At 45.3% G+C, this 17,709-nt stretch overlaps 1 protein-coding gene across 2 annotated transcripts in view; it reads right to left on the minus strand.

Annotated features, from left to right (window-relative positions):
• unc5db (unc-5 netrin receptor Db) overlaps window positions 1-17,474 on the minus strand; it is a 150,189-nt gene extending 132,715 nt beyond the window's left edge. For both annotated transcript variants that reach the window (XM_063896440.1, XM_063896439.1), the window contains exon 1: window positions 17,257-17,474. In XM_063896440.1, the coding sequence (XP_063752510.1) occupies window positions 17,257-17,335 (79 nt within the window). In that variant the 5' untranslated portion in view covers window positions 17,336-17,474. The remainder of the gene's footprint in view (window positions 1-17,256) is intronic.
• Between the last annotated feature and the right edge of the window lie 235 nt (window positions 17,475-17,709).

Genomic DNA, 17,709 nt, shown 5'->3' on the forward strand with positions numbered 1-17,709 from the left:
GTGGGAAGAAAAGTGGGAAGTACACATCATAAATCCCCAAAATCCAATGTGAGGTTTCCATTTCATTTGGATTATTGCAGAAAAAAAGTCTCTAATTGTTTTTATGTTAAATCAACCAGTTGGGTTTTTACTGACGTACAACCAAACACACATCCAGAAAACCATTGACCTCCAGACCAGGGGACAGGAAGTGAGGAAACAATGACTCATTTCTGGGACTCATTCCTGCAGCTCCAAAATAGACAATGTACTGGTGTGTGTGAATATAACAGAAGAGAAATATTATTTACATTTAAAATGTTTTCTGAGAACTCAGACATCTATTGGATTTAGACTGCAGAAACGCCGTGCAGGAGAGAGAACGCCGTGCAGGAGAGAGAACGCCGTGCAGGAGAGAGAACGCCGTGCAGGAGAGAGAACGCCGTGTCTGCACGACATCTGAAGAGCAACCGTTTAAGGTCTCTGAGGGGTGGGAGCTGAGCGACTGCAGCCTCTCATCGGACCATCTCTGAACCAAGCAGCTGTCCAATCTCCACGCTGAGATGTGCAACTTCCCCCGCAGAAAAGCACCAGGCTTGCAGTCCTGTCCCTGATATGAGTGTGTGGGGGGGGGACTGGCACTGTAATGCATCACAACATTCAGAGATCGGAGCGCTGCCGGCTCGGCTCTTCTGCTGTGGTATTAGGAATTATCTGCAGTCGATTAATACATGTCGCACTGCCGTGAGTCCCGCAGGACGAGGGGCAGATCCCCCCCCCCCGGATTATAGAGAGGGATCCATCATGGCTGCCAGTCGGAGTGCCACCCAGACCCACGGAGGATCATCAAGACCAACTGTGAACACCTGGCGCTGATCGGGTGATAAATGATCGAGCTGCTCCGCCAATTAGGAAGCACTAACATTCAATCCATCACTCCGATCTGCGCCTCACATGAGCCTGAACTCTTATTGGGTTAACCCAACAAGAAGAGGCTTTTAAAGAGTCCCTATACAGCAGGAGAGGACTCTTTAAAGTAGAGACGCTACATACTGATATACACCTGAACATCAGCAGGAGAGGACTCTTTAAAGTAGAGACACTACATACTGATATACACCTGAACATCAGCAGGAGAGGACTCTTTAAAGTAGAGACTCTACATACTGATATACACCTGAACATCAGCAGGAGAGGACTCTTTAAAGTAGAGACACTACATACTGATATACACCTGAACATCAGCAGGAGAGGACTCTTTAAAGTAGAGACACTACATACTGATATACACCTGAACATCAGCAGGAGAGGACTCTTTAAAGTAGAGACACTACATACTGATATACACCTGCACATCAGCAGGAGAGGACTCTTTAAAGTAGAGACTCTACATACTGATACACACCTGAACATCAGCAGGAGAGGACTCTTTAAAGTAGAGACACTACATACTGATATACACCTGAACATCAGCAGGAGAGGACTCTTTAAAGTAGAGACTCTACATACTGATATACACCTGAACATCAGCAGGAGAGGACTCTTTAAAGTAGAGACACTACATACTGATATACACCTGAACATCAGCAGGAGAGGACTCTTTAAAGTAGAGACTCTACATACTGATATACACCTGAACATCAGCAGGAGAGGACTCTTTAAAGTAGAGACACTACATACTGATATACACCTGAACATCAGCAGGAGAGGACTCTTTAAAGTAGAGACTCTACATACTGATATACACCTGAACATCAGCAGGAGAGGACTCTTTAAAGTAGAGACGCTACATACTGATATACACCTGAACATCAGCAGGAGAGGACTCTTTAAAGTAGAGACACTACATACTGATATACACCTGAACATCAGCAGGAGAGGACTCTTTAAAGTAGAGACTCTACATACTGATATACACCTGAACATCAGCAGGAGAGGACTCTTTAAAGTAGAGACACTACATACTGATATACACCTGAACATCAGCAGGAGAGGACTCTTTAAAGTAGAGACTCTACATACTGATATACACCTGAACATCAGCAGGAGAGGACTCTTTAAAGTAGAGACTCTACATACTGATATACACCTGAACATCAGCAGGAGAGGACTCTTTAAAGTAGAGACGCTACATACTGATATACACCTGAACATCAGCAGGAGAGGACTCTTTAAAGTAGAGACTCTACATACTGATATACACCTGAACATCAGCAGGAGAGGACTCTTTAAAGTAGAGACACTACATACTGATATACACCTGAACATCAGCAGGAGAGGACTCTTTAAAGTAGAGACTCTACATACTGATATACACCTGAACATCAGCAGGAGAGGACTCTTTAAAGTAGAGACACTACATACTGATATACACCTGAACATCAGCAGGAGAGGACTCTTTAAAGTAGAGACTCTACATACTGATATACACCTGAACATCAGCAGGAGAGGACTCTTTAAAGTAGAGACTCTACATACTGATATACACCTGAACATCAGCAGGAGAGGACTCTTTAAAGTAGAGACACTACATACTGATATACACCTGAACATCAGCAGGAGAGGACTCTTTAAAGTAGAGACTCTACATACTGATATACACCTGAACATCAGCAGGAGAGGACTCTTTAAAGTAGAGACTCTACATACTGATATACACCTGAACATCAGCAGGAGAGGACTCTTTAAAGTAGAGACTCTACATACTGATATACACCTGAACATCAGCAGGAGAGGACTCTTTAAAGTAGAGACTCTACATACTGATATACACCTGAACATCAGCAGGAGAGGACTCTTTAAAGTAGAGACTCTACATACTGATATACACCTGAACATCAGCAGGAGAGGACTCTTTAAAGTAGAGACTCTACATACTGATATACACCTGAACATCAGCAGGAGAGGACTCTTTAAAGTAGAGACACTACATACTGATATACACCTGAACATCAGCAGGAGGGGACTCTTTAAAGCAGTCCGTCCCTGGCTGATCAGAGGGTGGAGATGGCGGTCGGTAAATGTCACCCAGTTTTGCCGAGGACTTCCTGTGTGGCAGACGGCAACTTGAAGCAGTAATTGCTTTTAGCGCGGCTGCGGTTCGGAGCGAATGTAAATACTATCAAATGAGATTCTGACGGTGGCCTGAGAGGCGGGGGGGGGGGAGTAATAAGAAGGAATGATATCACTGGGGAGAACAAAGTGCAGTGATTACATTTATTTCCACGGGCCTATTACTGGAGCACTGGGGGGGAAACGGGCGCTGAGCTTTCTGTTTCTGCAGCCTCTTTATTCACGACGTGTCAGAGGAACGCTCTCCCGCCACCCTGCCAGACTTCTCGGACTGGATTCATTTGGGCGGAAAGAGAGAAATTTCTATTCTGGTTGGAAACGTCTAAATGCACGCCTGTAGAGAACTGATGGGGGACTATTACTGCAAATTACCCCTCTCCCTGTTATCAAATCTGCCAGAGGGATGAGGACTCGTCATGTTTCAGCCTTTTGGTTTCTACTTCCTGAAATAGACCTAACTCTGTCTCACTATAGAGGGCTTTAATACACCAGGCAGTCTCTAAGATAAAAAGGGACAAAACTCACAAATAAGAGCTCAAATTATAATGTTATTATTTGTTCACTTTTCCTTACGTTTAAAAAAATGTACATTAAGACTTTAGTTTGAACCTTTTTCTATTTTGTTGGAAAATCCACCAGTTGTACAGAAATGCATACATACACAAGTGTTTCTGTAAATCTGTTCTGCCGCAGGAGGTTTCTAATAAGTGTCTATTGTTTGTAAAGGTTAATGTTAAACTAGTGGCAGATTTAAACTAATGAAATAAAGAACCAGTGAATTTGTGTCTGTGTTTTCCGCTGCAATCATTTCATCCTTTTATTATTTCAATTTACAGAACCCCCCCCCCCCTAAAGAAAACCACAAAAGAAAACATCCTGATGCAACACTTTGCAACAGCTGCTGCTGGTGATGAAACAATAACTGCACAATACAGAACTTCATCTGATTCCCTTTAAAGCATTAGATGTAAACGCCAAAGCAGACCCATCGCTAAACCCTAATGCTGGGCTATAAAGGAACTACAGCACGGTCACATGACTTCACCTCACCACCGCTAAGCTAACGGCGGCTAATGTTGGGCTATAAAGGAACTACAGCACGGTCACATGACTTCACGTCACCACCGCTAAGCTACAGGCGGCTAATGTTGGGCTATAAAGGAACTACAGCACGGTCACATGACTTCACGTCACCACCGCTAAGCTAAAGGCGGCTAATGTTGGGCTATAAAGGAACTACAGCACGGTCACATGACTTCACCTCACCACCGCTAAGCTAAAGGAGGCTAATGTTGGGCTATAAACGAACTACAGCACGGTCACATGACTTCACGTCACCACCGCTAAGCTAAAGGCGGCTAATGTTGGGCTATAAAGGAACTACAGCACGGTCACATGACTTCACGTCACCACCGCTAAGCTAAAGGCGGCTAATGTTGGGCTATAAAGGAACTACAGCACGGTCACATGACTTCACGTCACCACCGCTAAGCTAAAGGCGGCTAATGTTGGGCTATAAAGGAACTACAGCACGGTCACATGACTTCACCTCACCACCGCTAAGCTAAAGGTGGCTAATGTTGGTCTATAAAGGAACTACAGCACGGTCACATGACTTCACCTCACCACCGCTAAGCTAAAGGAGGCTAATGTTGGGCTATAGAGGAACTACAGCACGGTCACATGACTTCACCTCACCACCGCTAAGCTAAAGGAGGCTAATGTTGGGCTATAGAGGAACTACAGCACGGTCACATGACTTCAGGTCACCACCGCTAAGCTAAAGGAGGCTAATGTTGGGCTATAAAGGAACTACAGCACGGTCACATGACTTCACCTCACCACCGCTAAGCTAAAGGAGGCTAATGTTGGGCTATAAAGGAACTACAGCACGGTCACATGACTTCACCTCACCACCGCTAAGCTAAAGGAGGCTAATGTTGGGCTATAAAGGAACTACAGCACGGTCACATGACTTCACCTCACCACCGCTAAGCTAAAGGTGGCTAATGTTGGGCCTGATGATGTTTATTCTCTCATTTAGACTCTCGTTAGATCCACTGTTTTTAAATCCACCTGTCAGTGTATTTACTGACGTATTTATGTCGTAGAACTAAAATATCCCAGCTCGTTTTAACCACAGACCTTATTTCAGGAGAACCAACAACACATTACAGAGGCAGGTCTGGGTTTTAGGACTCGTTCCTGCAGCTCTTTATGATCTACCATTTCTCCTCCCTCCTCTGAGACTGATTAGGCAGTGTTCTCCCTCCTGAAGAGCGGATATATTCACAGTTTAACCAGAAAGCAGAGCTCCCGTCTTTATCGGCGCTACAGGAGAAGTAAAGAGGGTTTTAAATCAGCGCTGCATTCACCGTCACTGCATTCTGAAGCGCTCCTGAAGCGGCTCATGGGGACTGGAAGAAGACTTTCTGTAATACAGTCCGTCTCCTCGATTGGATATTTGTCTCATTATTTTTCTCTCCTCTGCCATGTGCTCCGGTTCTCCCCCGTGGCGCAGAGAGGAGGAAACTAAACGTGGAGTATTCCTCACGCCGCTGAAGAGCAACAGCGGCTTTCTTCTTGAAAGCATTTCGTCTGCAATCAGCTGCTCTGCGCACGGCCGGCTGCTCGTTACTCCCCGGCTGCAGGAGGTGATGGACGGCTCTGATTCATTCACAGCAGCTGCCCGTTCTGCAGGAACCCTGAGAGTTACTCTACTTCCACATTCCTCTTTGTGATATTTAAAACCACTGAGAGCCACATGACAGAGGAAGCAATTACTGCTCCGCTGCCTATTCGCCGAGAAGAGCTGCAACGGTTACTGGTTTTATACATTTCCTATGACTTCTATTGATGCTCAAATTCATCTGTTGGGTTCATATCTACATACCTGTGTTTTTACCTTGATGTGCTCAGTTTGATCTCCTTTACACGCTTCAGTTGAGTTCTAACTTTATTTCTTGAGCTTTTGCAACGTGCCTTGAATTGGTAAATCTATGGCAAAATATGTTTCCAAACGTCCACACAAACAACAGACAACATCTACAAGAACAACACATGTTGGACTTGCATATTAAGATAGGCAACATCTGTCTCTGTTTTCCATCGGGATATTTAATAAGGTCTGAATGATTCACGATATTCTGAACATTTGACATTTTTAATTCCCACTTAACGGATATAAACCCATGTCTGTTGTTACAGTTAAAGGCCTCTTCCTCCTACACTCTCTCTAGAAGGCATTGAAAGTTGTTGCACCAGCCTTCAATGCCAAGTTGTGTAAAAATTCTACATAAAATATGGAGGATAAAGACGACAAAAAATTGGTCTGACACTATTGTTATAATCTTCCAATGAAGACTAACTCAAGAGAAGCCCCCAAAATGAACACCCTTTATCTCTCATCACAGGTTTGAGGCTTTAAGTAGCGGCCTCTAAAGATCTGATGTTGCACACTTCAGGTGAACAGGGTAAAACATGTACGGACAGACGCTTTATATTACAAGTAGTCTGACTTAAATATGCTAATGAGGTGTTACGCAATGCTAATCTGCAGACACAAAGGGACAAAGTAAGTCAAATAAATCCTGAATTTAGTCAATTTAAATTGTTTTCTTTCCACTAGTGTGAAAGGACTAGCAAAATAAAAGCTGAACACTGATCGGTGCAGGAGGACGTTTCTTTTCAGTAAAGCTGTTGCACAGAGAGGCCTGAGCTGATCAGGCCCTCAGCAGGAAATCTGTTCAGACACATTTCATCTGGACGGCGCTTCCTGTCACAAACTGTCGGAGCGTCTGAACCACATGGACGCCGGCGGCTGACGTGCTCCCAAACAGGAAGCAGCTCCGGGCTTCTTGTATAACCTCTGATACTCAAAGCGTGTTAAAGACACAAACAGCAGCAGCAGGAGGACGCTGTGTGGGAACCAGCCGGAGGAAATCAACCAAGGTGCTTCACGGCTTCGCGGGGTGGAGAGGAACCGTGTTGGTTTGCATGAGAGCGCTGAGTAATCCGCAGCGGGGACGACCCTGAACACCTCACAGATTGCATCAAAAGGCAAAATGAGTCTGAAAAGAGACGTTTGGAGCATGAAGGGAGGCAGTGGGAGGACGCCCGGGGCCCGGGAACTGAAGGGGAGTACTCAGAAATACTTCTGTGAAAGAAACAAGCCAGGTCTGCCGGCAGTACACCACAAGTTGTCCGAGGATAACATTATTTCAGCCCAACAATCAAACCCTCACCTATAAATGCTGACTCACTCTAGTTCTTTTTGATATTTTTTAGGCCTTTTGAACACGTTGAAACATCAAGCTCTGTGATAGAAGGGTATGGAAAGGGTCCCCAGCGCATAGAAAGGGCAGCATGCTAACCTAGCTAATGCACTGGTCGTTAGCATAATTAGCAGAAGCTGCGTTCATAAGCAGTCATTAGCTATATGGAGAATATTTGAGTTGCTTTTTGACCGAGCCACGGCCGACAGCCTTTCAGTTTGAGGTTATCGTAATACAGCAGTGACTTTACCACCTGACGTTACCATTCTGGTCTTGTTTCCCCAAAACTCAACCGTGTCTTTGGTAAGTCTATATCCAGGGTCTTCTCTGAAAGGGTTACCCTCATCAACAAGAAGGGGTTTGATTAAAAAGAGTTTGAAATGTGAAAGTTAGGGTGCATTAGCCGAGTTAGACTGTAGTATTTCTACTTTAACTCAGGCACCAGAGTTGCTACTGCTGCTGGAAGACTTCCTCTCGTTGAAACAGATATGAAGGGAAATATAACCGTACAGAACACACCATGGGATGCATCGTCTTACATCAGTTTGGTAACTTTAGTGCAACAGCCAGCTGATCCCAACATGTCCAAAGCCTCTGCACACGTTGTCTTCACGGATAAATATTGTATGAACTACAAGAGCTGAATGCAGTCCGTACACAAAGGCAGTTGTCAACTAAAGACAGAAGACAACAAAACCAGAACCAGCAGCACAGATCAGAGCCTGCTCTCTGCCTGTCACGCTGAAACACCTTCATATTTTATTCATCCAGGAACAATAGACTGCACTGCCGGCTGCATGGAGGTGCAGATTCATCTCCACCAGGTTTCTCATCCACTGTATTTTAAAATGTTCAAAATCAAGACTCACGAGGCGTTGAAGTGCATGTTAGTTGTGTTGGATAAAAGACGGAACAACACAGGAATAGATCCCGAACACCTGCACCGTCAGTGTCTGATAAAGCCTCTCTGCTTCTCCTGCAGCCTCCATCGGTCTGCTGCTCAGAGACAGCGAGCTCCAGCAGGGAGACCGGAGGCGTCCTCCAGGCCGGCGGTCCATTCATCACCGTGTCCTTCAGCACCGCTGCATCCCGGGGCTCCTGCTGCACCCCGGGGCTCCTGCTGCACCATGGATCAACGGAGGACGGGCTGACGCGGACCCGGGAATACCTGGACTTATGTTTCAGAGGTTCTCCTTCCCTCGTCGCCATCCAGTTTCAGAGAGCAACCAAACTGTGAGAGGACAGACGTGTGATCTCTGAAACCCGTTGTTGTTTTCAGCAGCTCTTACTCTGGTCTTGCTTGTTTGTTTGAATGCCAGCTTTCCTTGTTGTCCTCAGTTTGAATGTTTTATTGCACTTGCAACCGTCAGCGTAAGTTCAACCAGGAAGACATCTCTATATCCTGTCATTCCCATATTTCCCTCTCACTAGCATTCCCTCCCCAGCTAAACCTATCACTTCCTCTCTATTCCCTACGAGCCAATCACAGTGCATTGTCAACCCTTTAAATCTGGTCTCCTCCCCCCTTGCACCTCCCGTTCCTCTGAATCCAGGGTTCACATCCAGCTGAAACCCCTCCTCTTCAGACCGGACTTCCATCAATCCCTTCACGCCTCCTCCAGCCCCAGGGTCTATATGTAGAAGTGGAGGCCTCTCAGTGTCAAACTGGTGTTTGTGAAGGCCCTCTCACCTTGATCCGGTCCAACAAAGCTCCAAAGGTAGTGCTACGTGATCACCAACGGATCTACCGTCTGAATACGGTGAATAACGTGCAAAATGTCTGTGTTTATCGTCCGATTGTCTCCTCCGTTAGCCTCTGTTGGAACAAGCTGCATGTGATTCCTTGGTGACGCACTTTGAGCTGCTCCTCCTGCATGAAGAGTGCTCTATAAATAAATAAAAAGCATTATTAAAGGATCTCCTGGAGCAACGTCTCGGTCTGGACCTCTCCCAGATACCCAGAATAACACCCCTCCTCTCTGTGAGACCCCCCCCCCTCTCTCTTATAGCATGGATTTCAGCGCCGACCCATACATCACGACGACACGGCCCTCGATAACAATATTGAATCCTCTCCGACCTGATAAGAGACCTGACTCTATAGAAGCTCACACAGATGCTATCACACACACACACACACAATGTACACAGCCCTGTGTGTGTGTGTGTGTGTGTGTGTGTGTGTGTGTGTGTGTGTGTGTGTGTGTGTGTGTGTGTGTGTGTGTGTGTCCAACAGTCTGTTCAACAGCTGCTTGGCAATGGTAGAATATAATGCAGTATCTTGACTCTAACGCGATACTTTAAGCACAATTTTGAGGTATTTTAGTTGCTAGATCTTTTTTATGTTATGCTGCATGCCACTCCTACAGTTCAGAGCAACTGTTTCATAAAAACACATCACCTGCTAATATGTGTACCTCCTTTCATACAAGAATTGCAGTTCAATCTCTTAAAATACAGTTAGCAGTAAAACCATGAAATGAAACCTAAAATACCATAGAATAGAAATAAGAAATACATTTAGATTTTAAAAGGAGGACAGTTAGCTTCCTAAGAGGCTCACTTGTTCACATTTTTGAGTTTTCTTTACAGACTTCCACCGAGCAGGCGTCCCTGATGTCTACAGGGATTTTGTTCCATATCTTCGGAGAGTTATTAATGGAAGCCGTTTCATCGATGTGCTTTTTGACGCTGTTTCTGGGAACCTCCAACAAAGCAGCAGCAGAGGAAAGGTTCATGACGGCTAGAAGCTGACAAAGCAGTTAGCAATGAAGCTTACCCGTTAAGGCCCCGCCCACTTTCAGGTGTAACTCCTGCATCAGAGAGAAGCTGAAAATAAAAGTGTCTTCATGTCTTAAAGCTGCTGAGTCATATATCGCACCTCCAACAACAAATAGATCCAGAGCTCCGGTTCCTTTACTTCCTCTCCAGAAAAAAGGAGAGTAAAGAAAGGATCAGAAATCTCAGTCTCAGTGTCAGCCTGCTGCCTGCCACTCGTCCCCCGCAGACCCCCCGGACATCCATCCCCTATTTACTCTCCGTAAGCTGTCTCTGCCGTCTGACCAGACACCTGACCCCAGCTCCATATCTCTGGACTCATTAAACCCTTTCTGACCAACAGAGAGATTGATCTCTGGCATCACTTTAACATTTAAAGCACCAGAGTACTTTTCCACCTCTGCTGCTCAGCTCCTTTAAACAGATATTAAGAAGTCTTGAATTTGGGAAACATAGCCGAGCTGAAAGTAGTCCCAGCAGCAGCAGATGATTATAAAAACACACAACAGATATTAAGGCTCTGCTGGGATTCCTTTCAGTTTACAGGAATAAATAGGTCTTTATTTAGAGCCTGGAATCTCCGAAGATACAGACATGAAGATGAGGCTCAATTAATAGCCATGAATATTTAAGGAGGTTTTAATATCACTTCATTAGGGGTTGAGTTTAGGAACTACTATCAGCGTACAGAGACAGAAACACTCTGCACCGCTCCTATCTATTATGTATGAGAGATGAATATTCCATGGATATTTACAGGGCAATATAGCTTACTCTCTGCTTTGACCCTTGTCCTTTATATAACGGGCTATATGGGCACTTCACAAAAAGCTAAATGGCTTAAAAGAGTAAATAATGAATGAAATATGAACAAAGATTTATTCATCACTGAAACAATACTCTGTCTCTCTGGCAGCCGTGCTTCTGCCCTAGATGGCTCAAAAATCTGACCTAAAGGGTGATGTTTTGACGTGTGGATGCATGTGCAAACGTGCTCGTGGCTTTTACCAATACGCACTTTTCCTCCGCTAGCACTTTCTGACTAATTCGTCAAAATGATAACTTTTTTTTTTCAAATTTCTTGATTTTTCTGATTTTTTGGGGGAAAAAGTCTTTTATTTTGAAAGGATATGTTGGACTGAATTGCAATGGAACCAATCTGATGTCTCATTATCCTGCAGCCATAACACGGTGCATTCAACAGGTGCTTCATAATGATGAGTTGAAGCCACTTTAGGAGACCCTCAGTCCTTCATCATTATACAGTACAGACAGTTCTCTGCAGACCAGGTTTCAAATCCCATGTGGGTTTTTTGCCGCCTTTAGCTTAGTGGTGGGGACGTGAAGTCATGTGACCGTGCTGTAGTTCCTTTATAGCCCAACATTAGCCTCCTTTAGCTTAGCGGTGGGGACGTGAAGTCATGTGACCGTGCTGTAGTTCCTTTATAGCCCAACATTAGCCTCCTTTAGCTTAGCGGTGGAGACGTGAAGTCATGTGACCGTGCTGTAGTTCCTCTATAGCCCAACATTAGCCTCCTTTAGCTTAGCGGTGGAGACGTGAAGTCATGTGACCGTGCTGTAGTTCCTCTATAGCCCAACATTAGCCTCCTTTAGCTTAGCGGTGGAGACAAACGTTATTTCATGCAATCAAAATACACTTCAAGTACCAAAAGTAAAAGTATTTGTGATGCAGAATCTTAAATATGAAATGAGTAGATTATGTATTGGCTTATTATCTGAATCAGATTAATGTAGTGGAGTAAAAAGTAAACTGCCGGCTTCTTAAATGTAGTACGGTAGAAGTATAAAATGGAGATACTTCAGTAAAGTACCTCAACGTGTCCACTCTCACAACAGAGGCCAGCAGGCGCTCCGACACCCGGCCTGCGTCAGAGGCAGCGTGAACCCCCAGCTGTTGTGCAGCGGCTGCAGAGAGATGTGAGTAACATGCACCGGGCGGCAGGCTGATGGGCGACCGCATTAAGCCCGTTAGGCAGCGCGCTGATGAATCCACTCGCTGAAATGTGGAGGTAATAGTCTTGACACGACAAAGACATAACTCACGAGCTGTACCTGCAGAATGAGTGCAATCGCGAGCAGGAGCCGGCCCGATATGAGCGAGGACTTTGCTTTTATTACCATCATCATTACTGTATATCATTCCTGAATGTACAGCCATTTGGTTTCATTTAAATGTAAATCTGGGCAGTGAAGTGCGCGTCACCGGCGGCGGCCTCGCTGTGATGATTCATTCTGGTTTTGGCAGGCGGAGAGTGAGAGCCCCTTCACTTCCTCTCAGGGAAAATAACAGATTTGACCTTTGTCTGTTTTCATGGAAGCCGTGTACACAGAAAAATAAAATAAAACTTGAGGTTTTTTCTCCACATCGGCAGACTCGCTTACATTTTCCTGAACCTGCAGAGGAGGAACAGAGGTAGGACCTGCAGAGCGAGGTCAGAGGTCAGCGGCGGCCCGGGGAGGACTTGTCAGAAACCAGAGACAGCTTCACCAGACACGCGGCGCTGCTACCTCTGCAGGACTCAGTGGAGCTGCAAGCTGTTTGCTGCTGGTGTTTAAAACATGATGCATCAGGAGTGTGTGCAACCTGACTCAGAAGGAGGGGGGTGATGAAGTCTAGAGGAGGCAAATAAAGCTGTTGTTCCGTTGAACACAGAACCAAACTATTAAAAGCCATCATGAGGGTTTCTTCCTATATTTAATAACCGTGTTCGATTTGAGACCCTAAACACCGTCCAAATTCCTGCATTTTGCAATTTTTTACCGTGTAGGGCATGGAAGGGGACATGTGGTCCCTGTGCTATTGTGCACCAAATATAAAGACTATTGGAGGAAGCTACAGTTCACCAACGACCCCTAAACGTCTCGTATGCGTTATCCATCTGAAAGTGTTCGAGCCTCTCGGAGAAATACCAGCGACTCTTTCCTAGAAAAACAACCAAACTATCTCCAGCTTTATTCGGACCAGAGACATGGGGACACTTTACAGGAAAGTACAGCGAGGTGTGGGATGTTTTACATCGAACAAAAAGGGTTTGAAGCAGTTATTTAAAAAGAAAGTGATGTGCATGTGCAACGCCTTAAAGACAGGGTATAGATCTGCATGCTGTCCTCGTTCAGAGTGAAATGATCAGTTATTGTTGGCCTTTGATAAAGCTTCGGTATCGCCCCGGTCGACGCCTCCCTCTGAAGTGTTCCTGTGAGCATCTGGACCCTAGCTGAGTGAGCGCTGTCGGGGGGGATGTCCGTGTGACACCCAGGGTGTCTCGCTCGGACTCTGGTCGACGTGTCGTGCAGCACGGGAGGCTCCGGAGAACACGGTGTCACTGAGTGCTGCACACATGACGGAGGCCTTCAGAGGCGCTTCATCCATGAGTCAACGCACAGAACGTGGGTCTATCTTTCCAAATGTTTACATCGAATTTTAAGCAAAACATTCAGAAGTATTGGATTTTTTGGCACAAATCAGGGTTGGAAGTCAAGGTTTGGAACATTTTATTGTGAGTATTCTTTGTGGTTCATCTCTTTTCTACTACATGTTTTATATATTAGCTTTTACTCTCATCTAATTAATGTCTTGGAGTTTTTCATTGATGCTCAGAATCAAAACACATGAGTTTCACATGTTTGTATTTTATAAATTACAGTTTGTAAAACTATTAAATTGCTGCTCGGTAGTTCTTAAAATATTAGGATGTGAAAACTTGATTTATGTTGTTGGATTAAAACAAAGAGCCTGAATATTTCCCTCGGAGATGCACTTTAACCAGGAATACTCGTTAAGCATTATCCCGAGAAAACGGAGGCTCTGCCCGAACCCTGATGCATTGTGTAAATCAAGATACCAGTTTTTATCCCCCCCCCCGGATTTAAAGTGTATTGAAAAACTACAACCCCCAAGTGCGTAAGAGCGGTGGACATAGTGGACAAACCGTGTTACTACAGCTTCCCTGTCAGTCCGCGAAGTCTCTGGGCCCAAAAGAGCCTTTTCCCACGGACTCACATCGGGAAGGAGACGCCTGTAAATCAGCGGATATTTAACCAGTGGCGGCTCCTGACAAATTTCTCAGGGGGGGCAAAAGTTGTGATGATGGCTAAGATGACCCATTCAATGGGTAAAATAATAATAAATAAAAGTCAGATAGCCAGCTTTACAGTGTCACATCTCATTGTTTAATTTGGTTTTCAACCACTAGATGCAACCCCAGACATAAAATATACAATACATTTGGTTCCACAATAAAACACACATTAACAGATAGTTTGTCATCTAATAGTTTGCCCTTGAAATCACTTTTAGCACAGTCTACAATTTATAGCCATCATGGATGCCATAGCAATAATCAAATCAAATTATACTATAATCAAAACTGTAATTAATCAAAATTTTCCAGAACATATTCCATTTACCACTATACAGTTTACAGGTTTAGTAAAGGTATAGAAAACCAACAGACCCAACAGGCATGACGCGCGCGCTGTACGTCCGAGCACGCATCAGTGCGTAACTGCGTATGACGAAATCACGTTAGGGCAAGCCCCCCCGGAGCCCATAGAAATGCATTGTATCGTTCGATTTTTGAAAAAACGAGTCTCAACATGTAAGTCTATGAGAGCGCCTGGGGCGATTTTCAATCTGACTGATATCGCCCCAAGGGGGCGGGGCTACTGGTTGGACAGTGACATCCAGGCTGCTGATTGTCGCAGCGATATTCAGGCTGCTGTTTGGACTATACTATTAAGACTTAGACCGGCAAAATAAACTCTTTTCTCTCTTTTTTTTTTTTTTTTTTTTTTTTTCGTTTGGCTTAAGGAGGGCGGTGCACTATCGCCCCCTATGGGCCAGCCGCCCCTGTATTTAACCCCAATAACCGACCGTCTGAACACGTGTCCCTCATTTGAACCATTCGGGTCAAAAATGTGTGAAATGCTCTAAAGATATAAACCGTCATTCTGAACTTCAAAGTCCAGAAGCACCGGTGTTCTTTATATCTGTCGGATTGGAAAGGTTCTGATCCTGGTTTGTTTTTGACTTCACGTGAAGCCATTAGTCTCCGCTGGCTTTCCTGTGACTCACTTTAAATAACCACCTCTCTAAACTCCACCAGCAGCCACCGCCATGCTTCCATTCTCGAGTGAATCGTCTTTCCTTCGCGTCGCGTTTCTTTTTCAAACTCACATCAAAACCGGCAGAAACAAACGACTCATTTCACCTCTCTATTCACGACCTTCCACTGAGACGTTTCGTTGGAATCACAGAGCCATTGGTTGTGTGTGTGTGTGTGTGTGGGGGGGGGGGGGGGTGGAGTCGTGCCGCTGTGACCTCGATCTATTACTGTCCGCCTCACAGAGAGCTTATGTGGGGCAGGGGATTCATATCAGATCCAAACAGCAGAGATAACTCGACCAATCAGGACGGGTTCTGCTGGATTCATAACGAGGAGGGAATAACATCATTACCTGTTTGAACTACAAAGTCAAATTCGAGGCTAGAAAGAAATACTCAAAATATCCAAACGTGACTTTATTCAAAGGGCAGATTTAAAGAGCTGGACATCATTTAGAGAAAACAGACAGGACATAAAACACGAGACAACAGAAGCACACTCAAAGCCGCGGACTGGGAACTGTCGGGATTTAAAATCAGGCAAGAGCTATGGTTTCACAGACTGGGAGGAATGGTTTCACAGACTGGGAGCAATGGTTTCACAGACTGGGAGCAATGGTTCTCTAAACTCTGGAGGAAGATTCTGATTCTCTTTGTTTCATTTCTTGGATATCTTGATTTAACTTGAGGTCGTACAGAAGGTCTAAATGTTTGTATTTTATTAAACTACAGATAAAGGAAAGAAAACAGTTGGTATTTTGGGGGTTTTGGAGTGAATAATAGAAATTAAATGAACTGCAATGGACATTTATGTACAATATTGCAAGAGCATCATTTTGGGGAAAAGCTGCAAATTATTTGAGGATTTTGTTGCTCTGGAGTGAAACAGTCCCTCCTAACAGCTGTAGTCTCCTCTGTGCCACAGGCGTTCATGTAGGTGTTAGAGAACATAATGCAGGTAGAACAACAGTAAGGTCGAACACACTGCGAGCTGATGATGATGATGATGATGATGATGATGATGATGATGATGATGATTTGCAAACAGCAGCTTCAACAACCTTTAATTACTGAGGAATCTGTAGCAAAACCTGCCCAATAAAGCTGCAGATTTTACTGTAAAAGAAGGAAATAAATGCGTCAAACTGGGACAGCTCCTCCACAGGCCATCCACAAAACGCACGAGCCATTATTCCCTTCATAAGCGCTGTACGTTTCAAAAAGGCACACAGCTTTTTCTTATCTTCTGCTCAAACACGCCTGTCACATCCCCCAGCACACACCCTGACACTCTCTCTCTCTCTCACACACACACTCACACACATACACACACGACAATCAGCAGTAACTCACACACTCAAGCGCCTGTTGCTCAGGCCCCTGAACGCAGCACGATGATGGATTCATTAGAGACTGAGAACTGAGAGAAAATGGGACAATTAACATCGATTTGAGGAGTCTGGGAGGGAGGAGGAGGAGGGGGAGGAGGAGGGGGGGGGAGGAGGTGGGGGGGAGGGGGAAGACGATAAAGAGTGTGGGAACTTGACAGTGAGCTGTGAATCAATAGCGGACAGAAAACACTGTGACCATGAGAGAGAGGGAACACACGAGGAGCTCCAAACCAATAAGATCCACTGGTGACAATAAGTCACGCTGGAAATCCAACAGAAAACCCGAGGGAACAAGTGGTGCGTTCCGGAGCATGGCACAGAGAAAAGAGAGCCACATCAGCTGGAGGAGTGTGTACAACCTGTGAGAAGAAGTCTGTACGACAACATCACCTGTTCCTCAATCAGCTGCGTTTCTGTTCGCTCAGATCTGAATGTCTGGAGGGTTTAAGGTTTCGGACACACGACGAAAGTATCCACAGAGACTCCTAGCTTTGCAGATTAAACACGTGTGCTAAATGAACAGAGGCTGGTGCAAAATTAAAATACAGGGATGCGAAAAAAAACACGAGGGAACAAGTGGTGCGCAACATGGCACAGAGAAGAGGCAGAATGAAGCCAAAGTGTCTCCAGCTCTTACCTTTGCAGAGGACGGATCCGCAGAGGAGCAGCAGGAGGCCGGCAGAGGACAGGTAGCTTCCCCGAGTAAGAGCACCCATTCCCGGCTGCAGCTCCCGGAGCTCCGCGCCCCGGTGTGGAGCTCAGACAGCGGCAGGGTGCAGAGCGCCGGGTTCAGGAGCTGCTCCGTGGATCTGAAACGGAAGCATCTTCACTTCCCTTTGCAGGAGCGCGTGTGCGCCGCGGGAGAGGCGTGCGCGCAGAGTTTACCCCCAGCCTCCACGAGCCTCCTGACCAATCACAGAGGAGGAGAGAGGAGGGGAGGAGCTACCCCTCCACACATTTAGCAGACAGATCTTAATGCATATTTCTCAAGATGCATTTACAGCTGTCAGTATGTGCAGTTCTGAAAGACAACATAAAGTCCTCCAACGATGCAACATTCAATATAAGACCTTAGAAGAAGTATGGAAGT

Source organism: Eleginops maclovinus, chromosome 12 (genome assembly GCF_036324505.1).
Source record: "Eleginops maclovinus isolate JMC-PN-2008 ecotype Puerto Natales chromosome 12, JC_Emac_rtc_rv5, whole genome shotgun sequence".
NCBI classification, from domain to species: Eukaryota; Metazoa; Chordata; class Actinopteri; order Perciformes; family Eleginopidae; genus Eleginops; species Eleginops maclovinus.